General features: G+C 35.1%; 1 protein-coding gene across 5 annotated transcripts in view; it reads left to right on the top strand.

The window, feature by feature from the left end:
* USP8 (ubiquitin specific peptidase 8) overlaps nucleotides 1–20,817 on the top strand; it is a 43,246-nt gene extending 22,429 nt beyond the window's left edge. For 3 of the 5 annotated variants that reach the window (XM_014556381.2, XM_032481214.1, XM_032481213.1), the window contains 12 exons: nucleotides 2,603–2,765; nucleotides 4,853–4,997; nucleotides 5,302–5,522; nucleotides 7,776–8,360; nucleotides 12,718–12,795; nucleotides 13,212–13,474; nucleotides 15,313–15,525; nucleotides 15,961–16,171; nucleotides 17,041–17,277; nucleotides 17,966–18,108; nucleotides 19,611–19,743; nucleotides 19,914–20,099. In XM_014556381.2, coding sequence (XP_014411867.2) covers nucleotides 2,603–2,765; nucleotides 4,853–4,997; nucleotides 5,302–5,522; nucleotides 7,776–8,360; nucleotides 12,718–12,795; nucleotides 13,212–13,474; nucleotides 15,313–15,525; nucleotides 15,961–16,171; nucleotides 17,041–17,277; nucleotides 17,966–18,108; nucleotides 19,611–19,743; nucleotides 19,914–20,099 — 2,578 coding nt within the window. Of the gene's footprint in view, nucleotides 1–2,602; nucleotides 2,766–4,852; nucleotides 4,998–5,301; nucleotides 5,523–7,775; nucleotides 8,361–12,717; nucleotides 12,796–13,211; nucleotides 13,475–15,312; nucleotides 15,526–15,960; nucleotides 16,172–17,040; nucleotides 17,278–17,965; nucleotides 18,109–19,610; nucleotides 19,744–19,913 lie in introns of all 5 variants that reach the window. The other 2 variants (XM_014556383.2, XM_032481215.1) reach the window with 2 other exon arrangements.
* The last annotated feature ends 660 nt before the right edge of the window (nucleotides 20,818–21,477 follow it).

Genomic DNA, 21,477 nt, shown 5'->3' with positions numbered 1-21,477 from the left:
CAAATTGACTGAAATTGTGAATTGCCTAATTGTTTTCTATTTTGAAATTCCCCATACTAATATCTGTTGAGTACACAAGTACTTTTTGACTACTGTGAAACTTAAGATGAATTTAGGTTGAATTCTATACCAATGAATATTACCAAGGAATTGCATACCAAGAAAATTACTACCTTTTAATTTCTATTTCAGTCCTTCTGAATTAGTTAAAAGAAGTCTTGTTTGGTGCCAGAATTCCTTTTTAGTATTGGCTAATCTCCCTTTCTTACTTGAGAACAGGCCTTAGAGCTCTCTGTAGGCAACAGTATGTATAGCTAACTGATGTTGAATACTGTATTACTAGTTTTTCATTGTCTGTTTTAAAATTTTAATACAATAAAGTATGCATACAAAACCACCTTTATCGTATTTATCCCAGTGAATTTTCAAAAACTGAATTCATCCATTTAGCTAGCATTTGGTCCAAGAAATAGAACATTACTATCACTCCAGAAGCCCCTCTTAATGCCACCTGTCAGTGGGTACCTATGTCTCTACCCACCCAAGGCAACAACCAACAGAATAGACTTGTTTTTGTGCTTTATGTAAGTGGATTCATACATCTAAATTCTTTTATGTCTGGCTTCTTGTACTCAACCTTATATTTGTGGGTGTCATGTATATTATTGTGTGTAGTTGTAATTGACTTAGTCTCAGTGCTATATAGTGATCTATTGTGAGAACATAGAATAATTTACTGATCTAATTTACTTTTAGGATTATTCTTTACTGGATATGATGCTGTTTTTCCATGTATATGGGAAGGTACATTTTCCTGTTAAAATAAATTTAAGCAAAAGGTCACTTTCAACCAAATAATTAAACATTACATAATAGACAAGATAGAACAGAGATGCAGCCACTTATGAAGGTGATACATGAAGTTTGGGGAATACTAACCGATACTGTTGTTTCCAAAACTAGTATTCTGTAGAATACTAATCTTGAGTTTTTAGACAGAGTGCATTTAGGCAAATATACCCTTAGAGTCAGAAACAGTCCTTAAGAATATCATGTTTTAAATTTTCTCATTCTTCACTGACCAAGCATCTAGTCTCTGTATCTCAGGTGAGAATTATTATGAAACAGTATTTTATATATTTTTTTCTTTATTTCCTAGAAGATACAGTAACCAGCATTATTATATAGGAACAGGATTTTTTCCCCCTTAAATAGTTTAAACCATTTTGTTTTACTTAGAATATAAGTTTTACCAGTCCTGTCCAGCTTAGCAGTATCATCAGTTAAGAATTGAAATGCCGAGATACTTTGCTGGGAATAATATGGAGTTCCTTACCTGGAGTTGCAAATCTGTATTATTCATTCCATCGTTGAGCAGATACTGAGCACTTACTGTGGGCTGGGTTATTGTGGTTCTAAGTGCAAGGTCTGATCACTGAACAGACAAAAATCTTTGCTTCATAGAGCTTGTATTTTAAAAGGGAGGTGGGATAGATGATACAGACAATAAACCTTAAAATGTATGTCTGCTGTTGATAAGTGCTATGGAGATGGGTGTGTCAAGTGTATGTTGAGGTGAGTATTAAAATTTTAGTCCATGAAGGTTTCATGGAGAAGTTATTCCTGAGCCAATCCTGAGATAAAGGAAATGAGTGATGCAGTTGTCTGAGGGAAGAGGGTTCCAGACAGAGGGAACAGAAGAGGCACTTAGGCCGGAGCATACCTGCATCAACCAGGAATTACAAGAAAGCCAGGGGTGGAGTGGAGTAAGGGAGAGTGAGTTAGTATGTAGTGCTGAGGAAGTTGAGATAATAGGATTTGAGGGAGGAGCTGTGCAGTAGGCTCATTATAAGGCCTTTAGGTGAGAACTTTAGCTTTTGTGTGAGTGCAGGAGGAGGTAAGCAGCCTGCTTTAACGTGTAGTTGGTGGTGTTCACAGGTGATGGTACAGAAGGCAGCACAGCAGAGCAGCTAAGAGCATGGACACGAGCCAGACTGCCTGGCTCAACTTGGCAGCTATGACCTTGGATAGGTCACTTCAGCTGTTTGTGCTTCAGTTTCCCCATCTATAACATGGGGATAATCATGCCTATTTTATAGGAATATAGTGAGGATTCAGTGAGAGTCAATGAGAATAAAGGATTTAGAATAGGACCCAGCACATAGTAAATGCTGTATGTGTTTGTTAAATAAGCATTTTGGTATTTGGTTAACTTAATTATCTGAGTAGGTATAAGAGAACTGAAATATAAATGATGTTACCTAGGTGACCCCCATCCCCAACTGTTTATATTTGGCTGAGAGGTATGACTTCCTCTATTTTTAGTTTTGGCCCTTTTTAAAAAAAATAAAATAAAAGTCAACTGTGTCTGTTTCTTTAGTCTATGATAATTACTAAAATATGTTCCGATATTATGCAGTAGTGAAATTGTTAAAACATTTTAGGTTATTTAATATCTTAACAGAGTCTGACCTTAGAAAGGAAACTGTCTTAAAGTTTGCTATGGTGTGATAAAGACTGTAGAACAAAGCTCAGCATCTTATGTTAGTATATTAGGACCTTTTGTCTATTTTGCCCCAATACAAATGTTAATACATTTCAGAGTCACTGCTAGTTGGATTGAAGCAAACCTCCCAGATGATTCTAAAGACACATGGAAGAAGAGAGGGAATGTGGATTATGTGGTACTTCTTGACTGGTTTAGTTCTGCAAAAGATTTACAACTTGGAACAACTCTACGGAGTCTGAAAGATGCACTTTTCAAGGTTAGCAAGTTTCCTTGTTAGCTTACTGTAATTGCAAGCCTTCTCTGGTTGTTAGAAAGGTGTGTTGACTAGTTGATTATCTTAAGGACAGGAGGCTCCTGCCATGTTTTGGTTGTAGATTTTTGAAAATTCAGATTTAAAAGACTAGTTTTGAATCATCAAATAACAATAAACTGATCTTTATATAGTAGAATATTAGAATTTTCAGAAACATAATTCTGACAAACCAATTGTCTGAAAAAAGAATTATTTTTTGTTATGAAGCATAAAGGCAAAGGAAGAAGTCACTAAGGAAAAAAAGACTGATAGATTTACTATATAAATTAAAAACTTAGATGTACAAAAAAATACCATAATATTTGATGTTGGAAGACAAACAGAAATATTTGCAACAAACATGGCAGTGATTTAGAACACCTAAAATCTGAAGAGCTTTTGCAAATAAATAAGAAAATTACTTAAGATAAAATAGTGAAATAGTGGACACAGATAGACATGAACAGAAGAGGCTATGCAAGTGACAACATAAAAATGTCAATTTGACTAGTAATCAGAGACATGCAGATTGAAATAGTAAGTGCCACTTTCATGATAAAATCAACAAAGATAAAAATAATAGTTTAATTTGTTAAATTATTAAACAGTGATAGCACTGATGCTGGTGAACATGTAAGAATAAACTCATTCTACTAGTAGGAAGGTCAATTGGCCAACTAGTTTTGACCTAAAAAATTGGCAGTTTTATAAAGTTCAAACTAAGATACATGAAATTTTAATGTATGATAAAGCTGACCTAACAGATCAGTAAGGAAGAGATGGATTGAAATGACTGGTCTGGGGACAGCTGGCTAGCCAGTAAGTAAAAGAACAGGAATCCCTACCTCATTTCTTAGACCATGTTGGATTCCAAATGGGTAAAAGATATAAATATGTTGATTGAAACAATGAACTGCTAGGAAAAAACATTGATAGGTGGTTTTATTATCTTGATCCTATACCAAGAGGCTAATATATTTGACTATGTTTAAAGCACCACAAATTAAGTAAAAGTCAGTTAGGAAAAATACTTGTAACAAATATGACAAAGACCTATTTTCCTTAATATCCAAAGTACATTCCCTATTTACTAACAAAATAGCAAACTATAGAAAAATGGGCAAAAGATGAGATTAGTTAAGTCATGGACTATAAAGGGTTAATAAACATATTAAAAGATGTTCAGCTTCACTAATAAGTGCTAATTGAAACAACCCATTTTATGTCCACCAGTTTGGTAAAAATTATAAAGACTTATAATGGACATTCTCATACACTCTCAGTAAGTGTGTAAATCAGTATTGTCCTTTTGAAGGGCAATTTGGTGGCGTCTACCAAACTTTTAAACCAATAGTTCTATTCCTCGGAAGTTGTTTTACAGAAATATACAGACAAATTTTATAAGATCATTTCAAAGATTAGCAGTATATGTTAAAAGCCTTAAAATGTTCATGACCCTTGGCTCAGCAACTCCACTTCTGGGGATTTTCCCTAATGGGAGTTCATTGGATGTGTACACGTATAAGGGTCTTTAGTGTTTATCTCAGCATTGTTTATAATTAAATCAGAAAATAACAATAACCAAACAGGTGATTGGTTTACTTTTGGGGTGTGTATATGTGTGTATATAAAATAGAGTATTATCTGGTCATTACAAAGGATGATATAGCTCTTTATTAATGTTCATACAAGAGAAAAGCAGCATCATAAGTTTCATTATTTTATAAAAATGAAATTTAAAGTGTATCTACATAGAAAACTGTAATAATAAACTCTAAATGTTAAAGTAGTATCTGATGAGATTATAGGTTATTTTTGTTGTATGTTTACTTATTTTCTTACTTTTCTCCTAAAATCATAGATTATTTGTGTGGTTTTAAAAACTTGATCTATCCATTTATTTCATTTAGTGCTGAATTTTGAATTCAGCTCTCATTTTTTTCATCATTTACAAGATGAATCTAAGAGCAGTTTTAAAATCCAGGTTTGTTGTGTGTTTATCTGTCAAGAGACTGCTGCCACATTAAACACATTGTTTCCTTATTTTATAGTGGGAAAGTAAAACTGTCCTGCGCAATGAGCCTTTGGTTTTAGAAGGAGGCTATGAAAACTGGCTTCTTTGTTATCCGCAGTACACAACAAATGCCAAAGTCACTCCACCCCCACGAGGCAAGAATGAAGAGGTGTCTATCTCATGTATGTATGTGAAATTTTTTGTTTAAAATTGCTTCGGTAAAATAAACTTTAAATTATTTATGTTCTCAGGGTAATGTTCTTGGTTGTGTGTGCGTTTGTTCTATTAGATAGTAGTTTGTTTTCAGGCATAAAAAATACAAGATGTCCACAGCCTGGAAATTAATGTTTCATTCTTTACAACTGTGGTGGTTGTCACCTCTTTGTTTACGTTTAACTATCACATATAGCATGCATGAGATGTTAAGTACTATTTATGGGATTGGCTGTTCTTTCAAAAATATTATTATTCTTTTGGGGATTTTAGTGGATTTTACTTACCCCTCACTGGAAGAATCAGTTCCTTCTAAACCTGCTGCCCAGATGCCACCTCCTGTAGAAGTCAACGAAAATATAGAGCTGGTAAACAGTCAAGATGAGAGAATGGGACTGCTGAATGTATCAGCCCCAGCTGAACCAATTGCTGCTTCTAAATCTGATGTTTCACCCGTAACTCATCCAGTGCCTATTATAAAGAATGTTCCACAGGTATGTTCCTGATTTCCTTTTAACTTTATTGGCTCTTTTCTTTTAATATTGTATTAAGTATATAATATAGAAATATGTATGTAGAATATATACAATTTCAATACTTTAGAAAGATAAATATTGAGAAATAGCTGTAGGTTTTGGTATCTGTATTGCTATAAAAAATTTTCGTTGTAATTCAGTCTTACTGCCTCAGCAGTATTAGAAGAGAGAAGTCAAAGGAAGCTGGGTCCATTTAGTACAGGCAGTACTAATGAAAGACAGTATTACCACAGTGAACTTCCACGCTTTTTTAATTATAATTTAATTCATAGTATTTTCCCAAATAGTTTGGCTGAGATGGTATATATTTTGGTTTTGAAACAGTACTCTAGTTCCATTTCCTTAGAGTTTGACACTTAAATAACAGGCATGTCTTAATTATTTTAAAGAGTTCAAATAACTAAGATGTTACAATAAAAAATGCAGCATCTTTCTCTTCATTAGATTCTACTTAAAGAAATGTTAACTAATTCTCTCCTATGCATTTTCCAGTAAGATTTTTTAGCATTTATTTTTAATTTTTTTCTTCAGCTATATTTAAACAGTATTTCACATTTAAAGTGGGTTGTGATTAGAAAATTTAGTCATTGTTTTGTTATAAAATGAGGTGGTTCATTTCTTCCTTTTTTTTAAGGTCTGCTTTTAATATTTCAGATTAAGTCTTAAGACTAAATAGTATTTGAATAAAATTTTCTTAAAATGTAAACTTAAGAAATTCAAAAAAGAGCTTATGATACTGCACTTCCTTTCAACTTAATCATCATGTTATTTGAATTCGAATCCCTTTGTGACTTTCTGCAGTGTATGCAATTTATAAAACATATTTTGAGGATTTCCTGTATGAAAGAAGACAGAAAGATTTACAGATATGATTAAGCCCTGGATTCTGTCTGTTGTTTAGAAGGAGAGACTTATACAATATCAGCCATAGCATAAGGCAGAATATCATAATTGTTCTTAATAGTCACTGGAGCACGGAGCAAGGAGAGAAATTCTGACTGAAGGAGGGTATCATCAGGAAGGTCTTCATGGAAGATGTTGTTACTGGCAGATATTCTTATTTTTGTTTCAGTAAACTGTATTCCCAAGAAATGATGTTAGGGTTGCTTCTAACAATTTTGTAGGGTTGGTATGCTGTTAAATTGAGGTAATTCCTCAACTTGTAATTAATGTCTTATGTCTTATGAAAGTTGTTATGGAATATTTTATTCACTCTCTCTGCAACATTTACTTACTATCAGGCACTGTCTCTACTCTCCTGAAGCTTATATGCTAGGAAGGAAGAAAGATTTTAAACCAGCAATTATAGTTACTTAACTAGAATCCCAGTAAGTACTGTGAGGGAAAAGAATAGATATGAGAGCATTTATCAGGGGACTTGGTTAGTCTTAGGAATCAGGGAAGTCTTTTTTTCTAAGGGAGAGATATTTAAGCCGAAGACCTAATGTGGTGGTGGGCATTACCTAGATGAACAGCTGGTAGAAAGGCCTGAGTCAGGAAGGAGCATGGTTATATTTGAAGAATTAAAGCAGGGGGTGGGGGGCAAGTATGGTTGGTATATGAAACAGTATGAGGTAAGATTGGAGAGAGGCAGAGGTGAGTCCACACGGCCATACAGGCATGGCAAGGATTTTAGATGTAATCGAAGTACAGTGAGTAGCTACTTAAAATTAGGTTTTAGGTTGGTGGTCAGATTTATGTTTTAAAATGATTACTCTGGTAACAGTGTGGAGAGAGAAATTTGAAACATGAAACTCTCCGTTTTCTGGTTTGAGCAACTGTTTGCATAGTGGTTAGGTTGCATGAGATAAGGACCTTGCTTGTGGGAGGAAATCATGAATTCAATTTTGGCCATATTAGGTTTGTGGGTATATGTGAGACACTCACATGGAGATTCTGAGTAGGCAATTGGGTATGTGGAACTGCAGCTTTAGTCTAGGTATGCCCAGGTCCAGGTTTTATGTTTTGGAATGAACTCTTCATATACAGAACACAGCAGGAACATTGCAAGTGTGGGTGGAATCAAGAGGAAGTAGATGCCAAAAGTGCCTTATGAGAAGTCTTGACATTGGATAATTTACGATGTTTTGGCAGATGTTGTCTCCACAAAGTAATGGATCTTTTATCACAACTTGATGTCAAAAACTGACACTACATTCACATTCCTGGATTTTGACAAAAGTATGTTTTTCACTGTTTTTGTTGATATAGATTGATCGTACTAAAAAACCGGCCATCAAACTGCCTGAAGATCATAGAGTGAAATCTGAAAGTACAGATCAGGAGCAACAGCCTCCTCAGAATGGAAAAGTTGTTCCTGATCGATCCACAAAGCCAGTATTTCCCCCTCCAACTGCCATGTTAACAGATGAAGAAAAAGCTCGTATTCATGCAGAAACTGCTCTTCTCATGGAAAAAAACAAAAAAGAGAAAGAACTTAGAGAAAGGCAGCAAGAGGAACAGAAAGAGAAACTGAGGAGGGAAGAACAAGAACAAAAAGACAGAAAGAAACAGGAAGCTGAAGAAAATGAAATCACAGAGAAGCAACAAAAAGCAAAAGAACAAATGGAAAAGAGAGAAAGTGAACAGGCCAAGAAAGAAGATAGAGAAATCTCAGCAGAGAGGGGCAGAGAACTAACAGGAGTAAAAAGACAAAGTAAGAGTGAACAAGAAACTGCTGATGCCAAGAAATCTGTGGAAGATAAGGGGAAAAGGTGTCCAAACCTAGAAGCACAGAAAAAGTCAACGGGAGATGTGCCCTCCACCTCTGTGGCAGGCGACTCGAGTTCAGGCAAGGTAAGCAGAAACAAACAGTATACATTGCCAATGAAGTGTAATAAGATGTATATAAAAAGATGACACCAGTAGCATTCCATAAACAGGGCAGACATTTTAAGTAGTTTCTAGGAGGTGATACCAAGATTTGTACTGATCCACCTACATTGGCTTACCTACTCTTCTTTGGTTGGAAATAAAAGTGCTTTCTGTGTCTATGAAAATGCAACATGTTTTTGATAATTGAGATAAATAGCTACATTCTTCATTTTTTAAAAAATATTTTACTTATTGTATTTTTTTTTTTAACTTTGGGGGGAGGAGGTAATTAGGTTTATTTATTTTTAGAAGAGGTACTGGGGATCGAACCCAGGACCTTGTGCATGCTAAGCATGTGCTCTACCAGTTGAGCTATACCCGTCCCCCAACATTTTCATTTTTATGCTTCATGTTTGATCATCAAAAGATGAGAATGAAATACAATCCTCTGATCCTAGAATGGAGGAATTAGGTTTATTGGCTGGTCTTAGGGATCAGCGAAGTCTTTTTTTCAGATATTTATGTGATAGGATTTGTATCTGCTTAAAATATGTCCAAAATCAGTGACATCTAAATGAACCGACATTTATCTTTGTGTATAATGATTTTTTTTGGTCAGGTCTATGTCATTTTATTTGTAGATTCATCAAATCAATAATATTGGCAGTAACATCATTAATATTGCCTTTTTCTGCCCTTGGCTATTCCCCAACATTGACTCACATAATTTTGGAGATTTTTTTGTTGTTATTCTTTTTTAACCTAATAACACCATGCATACTTTTCATGGTTTTTTGGGTCTCTTATGCAAATTAAGAATTGCCGTTCCCTTTTGAACACTAAATATGTCTTTTAGTTTTTTTTTAGTCTACCTTATTTTTTTTCTTCCAGTTTTATTGAGATATAATTGACATACAGTACTGTGTAAGTTTAAGATGTACAGCATAATGATTTGACTTACATACTTCATGAAATAATTATCACAATAAGTTTAAGGAACATCCATCATCTCATATGATACAGAATTAAAGAAATAGAAACATTCTGTGTGTATGATGAGAACTCTTAGGATTTACTTTCTTAACAACAGTATATAATATACAGTAGTGTTAATTACATTAGTCATGTTGTACATTACATTCCTAGTACTTATAACTGGAAGTTTGTATGTTTTGACTGCCTTCATCCAGTTTCCCCTTCCCCTACCTCCCACCTCTGGTAATCACAAATCTGGTCTCTTTTTCTGAGTTTGTTTTTGAAGTATAACTGATCTACAACACTATGTTAGTTCCTGTTACACAGCATAGTGATTGAATTGTTGCGTTCATTTTTGGTGGCGTCTTCAGGATTTTCTGTGTGTAGTATGTCATCTGCAGATAAGTAAGTTTTTAATAATAGCAAGAACAGCTATAACCCTTTTTACATTTCATGTAAATGGAAGTATATTTTTGGTGGTGTAAATACGAATTCTGATGGAAGATGAAATGCCATCTTTATTGAATTTTAATTTCGGTATTTCTCAGGTAGCAATTCTGGCATACACAAGAAATTAATAATTCACACTAATGCCACATTTATCCAGGGAACACTTATCTGGTAACTTCAGTTATCAAAGATAAAGCTCACATGCAAAAACCTTCTAAACACTCCGGGTTAGGGAAATGAAGCCCATGTTCTAAAATTCTCTTTATATTCATATATAACTTTATATTCATAGGAGAATCAGAACTTAAGAGCTCTTACAATTTAAATATTATTCATTATGTAGCTACTATATACCAGATTGTTTTTCTACATTATCTTACTTATTCCTCCTAATGACAGCTCCATGAAGTATTCAATTTACAAATGAAATTGAAGTTTAGAGATTAAGTAATTTGCAGATGAATCACATATGCACTGAGATTCCAAAGCCACTTTCTATCTTGATACACTTAGAGGCAGGCAGTCTTAAGAACTTTAAGCATTCATATTTCTAGGGTCATTTAGTATTATAGAAGCCAAATAGCCCTACAAGTCTAAACAGCCCTGAGGTGATCATGTGTAGTTTTTTATGTTTCCTATAATGTAATACGTGAAGAAAAGTTAAGGTTGCATTTATTGTATGGTCCTTTTAAAAGTTGGCAAACTGTGTAATTTATTCTGGAATAAATTTTATTTAAATTATCACAGATTTAAAAATTTTTACTTTATTCTTGTTTCTAAAATAATCTGTAAAATTAAAGTGAATTTTTTTTAAAAAACTGTAAGTTCCAAGAGGATATAAGATGGATTTTGCCCTTTTGAATATTGTTCTGTATGAAATTCTATAATCTCTTTCATTCTCTTTAATAATACATTAATGTTTTCAAAGCATGACCACTTTCAAGGTAACCAAAATCATAAGAGTTTAAGTAAAAGGATAGTGCTCACAAAAGGCTATGGTCAGTACACAGTAATGACCGACATCTTATACTTTGCTGTAGTTTATGAATGAGTGCTTCATAATCCACTGTGATTTGCATCTTTTTTCCCCTCATGATTCATCAAAGTTTCTTAGTTCTTTACCTTTAGTGTTAGGAAATCCCACATGGGCCCTGCCACCTTTAATTAAGAAGTATCTAATTTGACAATAAAATTTTTAAAAAACTTCCAAAGCCCTCATTTTTTTCTCTTTTTACATTTTCAGTCTGATGGACTTGCTTGCATTAGCAAGTGATAGGTAGGTTTATACTGGGGTAAAGTTGAAGTTTTGTTTTACTTTGATTTTAGTCATTTCACAGCCTGTTAAGATTAAAGGACAGCCAGAAAGTGGAATTCTAAAGACTGGAACTTTTAGAAACAATACAGAAGACACTGAAAGAAACAAAGTAAGCAGTAGTTCACTGGGTTGGGGAAAAAAAGACCAAACAAACATGGATTATAATCATGTGGTTATCTCTGCTGTATCATCATCTTCTTTCTTCATAACTACTCTCTGCGGGAATCTTCACTATCTTTGATAGCTCTTTTTCTTTATTTTTACTTGATTGATCTATTTATATGCTAAAGGGCATAGATGCTTTCTTCCTATTTAAAGTACGACACTATATTCTATTTATTTTATGGAATTAAAAGATACTTAAGCCTTACTGTGTGTCCAGCAGTTCTACTTCTGGACATATATCCAAAAGAATTGAAAGCAGGTTCTCAAGAAGATATTTATACACCCACTTTTATAGAGTATTGTTCATAATAGGCACGAGATGGAAACAACCCAAGTATCCATCAGCAGAGGAATATATAAAAAATGTGGTATGCACACACAATGGAATATTAGTCAGCCTTTAAAAAGGAAATTGACATGGATGAACCTTGAGGATATGCTAAGTGAAATAGGCCAGTAACAAGAGAAGAAATACTCTGATTTCATTTATATAGAGTACCTAGAGTAGTCAAATTCAGAGAGGCAGGAAATAGAGTGGTAATTGCCAGGAACTTGGGGATGGGAGGAGTGGGGAATTGTTGTTTAAATGGGTACAGATTTTTAGTTTTGCAAGATTAAGAGAGTTCTAGGGATTGGCTGCACTGTGGTGTGAATATACGTAATGCCACAAAGTGGCATTTCATCACAGTTTTTAAAATATTTAGGCCTTTTACAGAAACATCTTTGCCTTTGTTTTTGTTTAAGAGCTTTATTGAGGTATAATTTGCATACCATAAAATTCACCCATTTTTCGTGTACAGTTCAGTTCCGAGTTGCAAAACAGTTTTGACTCAATCCAATTTTAGAACATTTCCATCACACCAAAAAGATCTCTGTGCCAGTTAGTAGTCACTCCCCATTACTACTTCAAGCTTCAGGCAACCATGAATCTAATTTTTGTCTCCATAGATTTGCCTCCTCTAGGCATCAAATACATATATACAGTCTCTTGCATGTGTCTTCGTTCACCTAGCATACTGTTTTGAGGCTCATGCATATTGTACCATGGATCAGTAGTTTCCTTTTGTTGCTGAGTAGTGTTCCCTTGTGTGGTTGTACCACATTTGACGGACATTAGATTGCTTCTGCTTTGGGGCTGTTATGAGTAACGCTGCTATGAACGTTTGCATTCAAGTCTTTGTTTGAAAATATGTTTTCATTTCTTTGGGGTTGACACCTAAAGTGGAATTATCTTTGTGTTTTTGTTTTTCCAGAAGAACTTTAAAAAAACCACCGTCATAGGCTTGTGCACACACATACCTTCCCCTTGCTGTGGTAATATTAGGCTTGAGAAAGCATATAATTCTTTATCTTTGAATTTGTTTTAAAAAAATATTAAGGGCAGCCAACACAGGCTTTTTGGTTCAATCTTTTTTGTTCTGTTTGTTTTTCTAGACTCGAGAGCCTTTAACAAGAGCGCGAAGTGAAGAAATGGGGAGGATCGTACCAGGACTGCCTTCAGGCTGGGCCAAGGTAAAACTCAAAATTAGCACAGAAATAAGTAACTTAGTCCCTGTTTTTAAAAAAAAAACACACACACACACACATTTATTTGTTTATTCTACATCTCTCTAATGCAGAATTTCTTCATTATAGAAAACATAGTTCATTTCTCTAATTACAGCAGGGTTAGGTTTCTCAATATCCAATCTGGGATGCTGGCTACAGTATATATAATAGCATCCCGACATTTGTCATTTAGAAATAGTGTATCATTTTAAAACCTAAAATTCTTTGAAAGTTTATTTATAGAAGTAATTATCACCATCTTATTCAGATTCTTTTAATCCAAAAGTAAATTTAGCAGTGGAATACTTTTGAGTGATTTTTTTGGTTCACTTAATGTTCATTGTTTTTTGACTTATGTTTTCTCCCTCCTCCATCTAAAGTTCCTTGACCCTATCACTGGAACTTTTCGTTATTATCATTCGCCCACCAACACTGTTCATATGTATCCACCGGAAATGGCTCCTTCATCTGCACCTCCTTCCACCCCTCCAACTCATAAAGCCAAGCCACAGCTTCCTGCTGAGCGGGATAGAGAACCGTCCAAACTGAAGCGCTCCTACTCCTCCCCAGACATAACCCAGGCCATTCAAGAGGAAGAGAAGAGGAAGCCAGCGGTAACTCCCACAGTTAATCGGGAAAACAAGTAAGTTTATCCTAACTCCTCAAACTGAAATAATCTGCTACGTTTGAAAACTTTTGCTCTAAACATATCAGTTTATTAGTGTCAGAGAGTCAGAAATTTCAGTGGATGGCTGTATCAGCCATTGTTATTTTCTATAGAGAGAAAAAGAAATAAATGGATTAAATGTCTTTGGTATTTCTCCCAAGTACTAACTTAAATATATCACAGAGTATTATAAGTAGATATAAAAGTGTATACCTTGTTATAGTTTAAGGCAGAGTGTCATAGACTGCCTAAAAGTTTTTCATAAACCTCCTGTGATCCCTGAGTCTCCCTTTGAGGGCCATAATTTATAGGATTGTTGAGTGTATCTTATTGCAGCTCTCAAATTCCAAATTTTCTTAAAACTCAGTAATGTCGGAGCAAACTTACATGGTATTAAAATAATAAGCGTTATAGTGTATATCCGCTTCTAATCCTTATTCTTTTCCCTTTTCCCTCATTGCATTTGTTACTCTGTTCACAAGTAGTGATCAATAGATTCATTTAAGTTTTCCCCAAACAGTATCTCATTTAGATGTATTCCTGACTTTACCCCTTTTTGAATATTCTGATGATCCTGGCTTTGATTGATAGGGTTATGAGAAGATAATTTTCAAACCTGCCTACCACTTCTGATCATTAATTTTGGGGGATGTGGGATAGATGGAAGTAGAAATAAATGGATGTTTCTATTTATAATATACACTCTCTTAATTGCTAAGGAATTCTAACTAGGCTATCTTTTTGGCCCCTTCAGGTTTCCCCAAAAGTAGTTAATACGTTTTCCTCTTGAGACCTTACCCTGCCCAGGAGGGAACTTACCTGGAGGAGCTGTTGTAAATTCTGTAAATCTAGTCACAGACTTTAGGGCTCACTGTTAAAACTGATGAGATTTAATTGTCTTGAGTCATTATTAAAGTTGGTTAATTTGAAAGTTTTAAAAACTATAGCATATGCAGTTTATGTATTTTTTTATGTATGTATTGACCGGAGAAAGAGCACATGAGTGCATACACCGGAGCCATCTATACACAAAAGCTGATTGAAAAATAGTTTAATCTGCTCTCAGGATTCCTTTCAGAGGTTGGAAATATGCTTAGGATTAGTCATAAAAGAAAGAGCCATCAGTTAGGAGTTTTCTCCTAACTGTAGCAGTGCTAGCAGTTCTACATATGAATCAGATACATTAAATAACAGAAGTCTTGGAGGCATCCTCCAGTCCAGTGCAGTCCAGTATGGTGGTGGTGGTTTTGAATTGTGGCTAGTGTAACTGAGGAGCTAAAGTTTTAATTTTATTTTAAATTTAAATAGCCATCTGTAGCTAGTGGTTACTACCGTATTTGTCAGCACAGCTCTAGACTTTAGGTTGTAGTACCCAGATAACCTCTGCCTCCTTGCTATTTACTCTGCAATATGTACATATACATATTTGTTTATTCCTTGTTTGGCATTCTGGTTGAATTCAACATTTGGTGATGCTAAACTTCCTGGGATCATTTAAGGAAGTTTGAAAGAGCCTTCTCTACTAGAAGACTATCTGTTCATGAGAAGCCAGAGAATCTATCTCAGGGTTTCCTTAAGAACCAGGGACCCACATAGGAGGTTAAAGTTATTAATTATATCACAGAATATAACCAGTGTTACCTAGATGCTAAACGTCCTATAAGACCCAGAACCTTATGAGCTAACTTAATACCTATTTGCGAGATTACTGTGTCCCGTGGTACAGGCGCTGGAGCTTGCTGCCCTTTGTAGCATGAACTTTAATTTCAGATGCTGAGCATCTTAAGATATCTTGTACATTTTTTCTTCCTCAGGCCAACAAGCTACCCTAAGGCTGAGATCACAAGGCTTTCTGCTTCTCAGATTCGGAACCTCAATCCTGTTTTTGGAGGATCTGGACCAGCTCTCACTGGACTTCGTAATTTAGGAAATACTTGTTACATGAACTCAATACTACAGTGCCTCTGTAATGCCCCACATTTGGCTGATTATTTCAACCGCAACTGTTATCAGGATGATATTAACAGGTAAAGAAATTTCATACTTTTTGCAATATAAAATTAAAAGGGTGATCTGATCACACGTACTTACCACTCATCTCCAGAGAAGTCAAATTCCGGAAGAGGAATATATCTTTGTTCTTAAGAACGATGGAGAGGAAAGCCTCCTCTAATTGGTAAAGGACACACAGGAAAGGAACGATGCAAGAAGGCGGATCCTCACTGTCATAAACTGGAGCCTGTTGCTAAAGAGGAGACAGTGCAGGGCTGGCAGCCTAAAGAAGCAAGCTGGAGGGTGTAATCAAAGTACAATTCAGTTGTGTATGTGGTAATAAACCTGTAAATAAGTACTTTAGGGTAGAGCATGTGAATAGTTTAAGGTTGATATCAAGAACCCACTGTAACTTGACTTTATATAATTTCCTTTATTGCTTTTTTTTTTGGTAACTCTTAATTGCAAAGGTCAAATTTGTTGGGGCATAAAGGTGAAGTGGCGGAAGAATTCGGCATAATCATGAAAGCCCTGTGGACAGGACAGTATAGGTATATCAGCCCGAAAGACTTTAAAATCACCATTGGGAAGATCAATGACCAGTTTGCGGGATACAGCCAGCAAGATTCACAAGAACTCCTTCTGTTCCTAATGGATGGTCTCCATGAAGATCTTAATAAAGTAAGAAATTTGATATTTCTAAATTGCAAAGACTCTTCAGGGCTGCTCAGCATTGTACTCATTTTTATAGCAATTTTAAATTATACTTGGTGATTGTTCAGTGCTAACTGATTCAAATCTAGTGACTTTGTGCTATAGCACGGAACTATAAAATACATCTGATAGGTTTAATATTTGAAAGGAAGTATATACAATTTATATTTACTTACTAAAATGTTAACAGGTTGTATTATGGTGAGAAATTTGTAAAGGTTGCTGTAAATTTGTAAAAATAGTTGTTGGAGATACTGTGTGTGTGACCCATGCGCCCAAAAGAGCCATGTGAAAAGTTACTGAGGCATCCATCTCTACATAAATAACCAGGTTGTCTGTGTACTGTGGCTTCTTTTTAGGACCAAGCTGTGCTCTTTCAGATACCTTTGGGATCACATTTCTTACCAGCGAACATATATACACATGCACACATACACACACACACGTGTATGTGAGGATGTGTGGATGTATGTTGTGTGTGTGGAGACAGTGTCTCCACCCGTGAGACACGAACAATGAAGTATCATCTGTCTAGTTGTAGCCCTGACTCTGAGATATGTGGGGTGTCTTCTCTTCAAAACCAGACTTCTGAGCTTAAATGAAAATTTATTAAGAAACTGCAGCAAGTTGCACCCTTTTGTAAAGTGGGTTTTGGGGATCTGGGAAGGCTTTTTTGGTTGGAACTTTTTTGTAGCACTTGATGAGATTAGATCTCCTTTATGAGAAGAACCAGAAGTGTTTCTAAATCTGCAGTGTTTGTATTTAATACACTCTTTCAGTTGTATATTTTAACTGTTGACTTCAGGATATTAACAGAGTTTAAATCTTATTTCTAGGCTGATAATCGGAAGAGACATAAAGAAGAAAATAATGATCATCTCGATGATTTTAAAGCTGCAGAACATGCTTGGCAGAAACACAAGCAGCTCAATGAGTCTATTATTGTTGCACTTTTTCAGGGTCAGTTTAAATCCACAGTACAGTGCCTCACCTGTCACAAAAAGTCTAGGACATTTGAGGCCTTCATGTATTTGTCTCTACCACTAGCATCTACGAGTAAATGTACATTACAGGTAAGTTTAGGACTGAGAGAAATAACAGAAAAATTGTTTATATGCACATACAGATGTCCTTTATTCAGCAATTTCTGTTGTTTACCCCTATAAACATTGTATAGGTTAAAACCCACACAGAAATTTTGTTTTAATTAGGCCTGTGTAGATTAAAAAAAATTAAAATAAAAAAATTTTTACTTTTAAAAGATACTTTCTATAAAATATTTCAGAGTTGATCTCAATAATATATTTCTTTAACTGTGCATTTATTGAAGAAGTTTTAAAAGTTGATTTGGAAGATTGTATGTTGACTTTAATTTAGGTCCACGTTTTGTAAGAATTTGCTCTCCATGGGGATATCAAATAAATATCCCATTTTCCACACAGCAGTTTCTTAGCTTGTTGACACCTTCAGTGTTAGCTTCCTCGAGAGTGTGATTTCCTTCAGCAGAAGCTCCCTGAGCCTCCAGGACACGCAGGACTTCTTCCCTCCACCACTGGCAGCACCACCACTCACCGCACTCTCTGTAATTGTGGGCTCCCATCAGCCTTCCTCACTAGGTCGTGCACTTGGGGCGGGAACTGTTTTGTGATAGTTGCTGTTGTGTTCCTTATGGCTGGCATAGTATCTTACTGAAGAGATGCTCAGTGATACTATGTTGAAAATATGTATTAATGAGTATCTACTACTTGTTTTTGCCTCCAGGACTGCCTTAGACTATTTTCCAAAGAAGAAAAACTCACAGACAACAACAGGTTTTACTGCAGTCATTGCAGAGCTCGACGGGATTCGCTAAAGAAAATAGAAATCTGGAAGTTGCCCCCTGTGCTTTTAGTGCATCTGAAACGGTAAAAAGGACGAGTTTTTCTATCTGTTCAGTACACTTTAGATGAAGGAATTCTAATCTTTAATTCTAAACATTTTGTTATAGTGCCTGCTTAGGATGTGTAACAGTGGAAGATTATGTGGTTATGGTGTCTCTCGGCTGTAAGGCAGAAGTGATGAGACTCCAGTTCACCTTAGCGTTTGCAGTAACAGCAAACTGACAGCATCAGCCACTCTTTGATGTAATTCCATCTTTAAAAATCAGTGAACTAAATTACTGCATTTCAAATGTAAAATTTTAAAATCATTACAAAAGAGGCATTGAAAATGTGTAAAAATAATGTATAACTTCAACACATATTAGCAGATATTTATCATTCAAACAAGAAACCAAACATAACAAAAGATTTAATACTGTGCTGAAAATGAAATACGTGACTTGTTTTTAAGTGTAATTTTTAAAGATAAATTGTTAAGGATGTCATTGTAGAGTGCATACATATTTTTGTCCAGGTTTTTCCAGCCGATGAAAAAGATCTGGCCCAACAGCAGTAGAAGAAGAATGGCTAGAGAGTTAGTTATAAACATGTGCCCAGTCTTTTGCTCTGATTTCCTTGTCTCTGTAGTATCCATCTGTGTAGTGATAACTTTGAGTCACTTTAGGAAAACCTTTTTAAAAGGAAGTTTCCTTTTTATTGAGAGCAATAATTTTTGTTTCAAAGAAAACATTTTTAAATTTTTTGTTTCATCTAATATTATTGGAGATTCTTAGGCAATGACTTATGTTAGTTTCAACATTGACATATTCAAATTCCTCTTGTGTAAATTTTCTAACAAAAGCTTGTTACATCAGTTGTCTTTGAGGATTGTGGAGGTATAGATAAATATTCTATAAATGGTTACGCATTTGTTCTGTTAAAATTTTTAATCCTGCATATTACCCTTGGAGAATATCTAAAATACAAATAGTTCAGAATTCCATTTCAAAAAAAAAAATTCTGAAATAGCCATATTACACCAACCAAAATACCAGTACTTTGGTATTTAAAGGTGCAGAGAGAATGCCAGGATAATGGAATGCCATTGTTTCAATCAATAGTCTGTGCTTGCAATTTCAGCTCTAGTTTCCCCCAAAAGTACAAGCTTAAATCTAGAACAGTTCTCTGTCTTCCCTCTGTACTTCTATGGTTTAGCATTGTAACTGGGGGTTTTCATAACTTTTTACCTTTGTAGACAACTCAGCCAACAGCTCTAGCTGGCCTAGGGATTAAGGGACCAAGGGGTGGCCTCACCTCTACCACTCCAGCAAGACGTAATGTCTCTGCACCTCAGTTTCTGCATTGTAAAACAGAAATGAAACCAAATATCTTTTAACAGGTCCCTCTAGCATTAAAATTCTGATTGTGTGTTTGAAATGGATTTTATGGTCCTGTCTGAAAATCTATAAATGGTTAATGAACGAATTAGGGTTCATTCTGATGTCTTTGGTCTATCAGTGTAATTGCTGTAATGTTTTGCTCTGCAGTTTTTCCTACGATGGCAGGTGGAAGCAGAAATTGCAGACATCTGTGGACTTCCCACTAGAAAGTCTTGACTTGTCACAGTATGTTATTGGTCCAAAGAACAATTTGAAGAAATACAACTTGTTTTCTGTTTCAGTAAGTATCTCACTGAACTGAATACTTTTTCTTTCGAAGCAAAATTTAAAAAAGCAAGTTTCAAGTGGTCCCTTACCTCATAGGAAAGTAAGAACAACTTGAAGGTTTGAAATTATTGACATATTTTAAGTAATACAATTTGAATTGATTTTCTATCTTGTTTGGCACAGAATCACTACGGTGGGCTGGATGGAGGCCACTACACTGCCTATTGTAAAAATGCAGCAAGACAGCGGTGGTTTAAATTTGATGATCACGAAGTTTCTGATATCTCCATTTCCTCTGTGAAATCTTCAGCAGCTTATATCCTCTTTTATACGTCACTGGGACCACGAGCAACTGATGTAGCCACATAAGGAGAAGTAGGTTATAAGCTAGTTATCTTTTAAAAGGCTGAGCAACCCAACTCTTGAAATGCTTATAAAGATACTGGATAGCTACAGCTGGCCATTTAAAGGAATTCTAGGACAGTGGGAGCTGTGTTACTATCACCATATACTTCAGGTCAGTGCTAGTATCAAAAACTGACCAGTAACATTATTTAACAAGTATTGCAGTAAGCATTCCTTACAGGTACCATTTATTTCAAAACAACTTTTTTCAGTTTGCTCCAAAGTTAAAATAATTAACTAGCCAAGCATTATCATTCAACTGGTCTAAAAACCATTGTATCCTTTATTTTCCTTTTCACTGTTAATGGCCTTTTCACATTTCCAAATCCCAGCTTGATCTATGAATACTCTAGAATGATGTAAAGCAGATAGGAATGTATATGTATATATTTATTGCACACTTGCACATCAAATCGATGTACATAGTATAATAATGTGGTCCTTTTGTGAAGCCTAGAACTCAGAGGATTGCTTTTTTTTCCTTTTGGTCTATTCTGAGTAACTGCAGTGCTTTCTTAGGGAAATGACAGAGCAAAGCTATTTTTCTGTTGGCTTTGGGCTGTATTTGTGCACTAAATCTTTATCCTAAAAAATAAATGGAAACTTTTCTTTAATTTTTTAAAATGAGAATTTTCATTTACACCTACATTAAAATCTTAATGAGAAAAATAATTTAAAACCCTGTAAGTGTTCTGTCTTTAATTTTATGTTTCAAACATAGGACAACAGAATTGTAGATTTTACACACACACACACAGTCCTTATCCCACTAACTTGACTTAAAATTTAGTTCTCTTACTCTGTTGCTTCACTTGATCCTACTCCTCAGCTTGACCCAGAACTGCATATAGCACTTACGATTCTCGTCGGGAGTTGGGAGTCAAAGGAAGATAAAACAACACCTAGACTCATTCTATCACGAGTAGTAGAATTCTTAGGATTAAGATACGAGTCAGGCAGCGACTGCAAACTGAACTGCATTATGAAACACATCTTTACGAAATGATGTATTAAAAGGGATAGAAGAGCTTAGAATTTATCACTTACCTCAGGAACTCAGTTGTTATAGGTAAAGTCAATATAAACACTCCATATAAAAATAAGATTCTAAAGGTGCTTCTGAGAGATGTTACCTTTAATTGACTCCCAGGAAAATGGTGGCAGGCTGGGTTTTGAATTGTGAAATTGACAACTTTTCGCATTCTACAATTGGTCTAAGAGACTAATTGGCTAAGTTATCCCATCAATTAAATGTTTTCAAATCAAATTCCTAAGCTCTCAGAGCCACCTGAACAAGTTATTTTGGTTTAGCTCCATTAAGTATCTTTGGAAAATAATTTAT

The sequence above is a fragment of the Camelus ferus genome, chromosome 6, assembly GCF_009834535.1.
Source record: "Camelus ferus isolate YT-003-E chromosome 6, BCGSAC_Cfer_1.0, whole genome shotgun sequence".
NCBI classification, from domain to species: domain Eukaryota; kingdom Metazoa; phylum Chordata; class Mammalia; order Artiodactyla; family Camelidae; genus Camelus; species Camelus ferus.
This window is presented reverse-complemented; position numbering and strand designations above follow the sequence as displayed.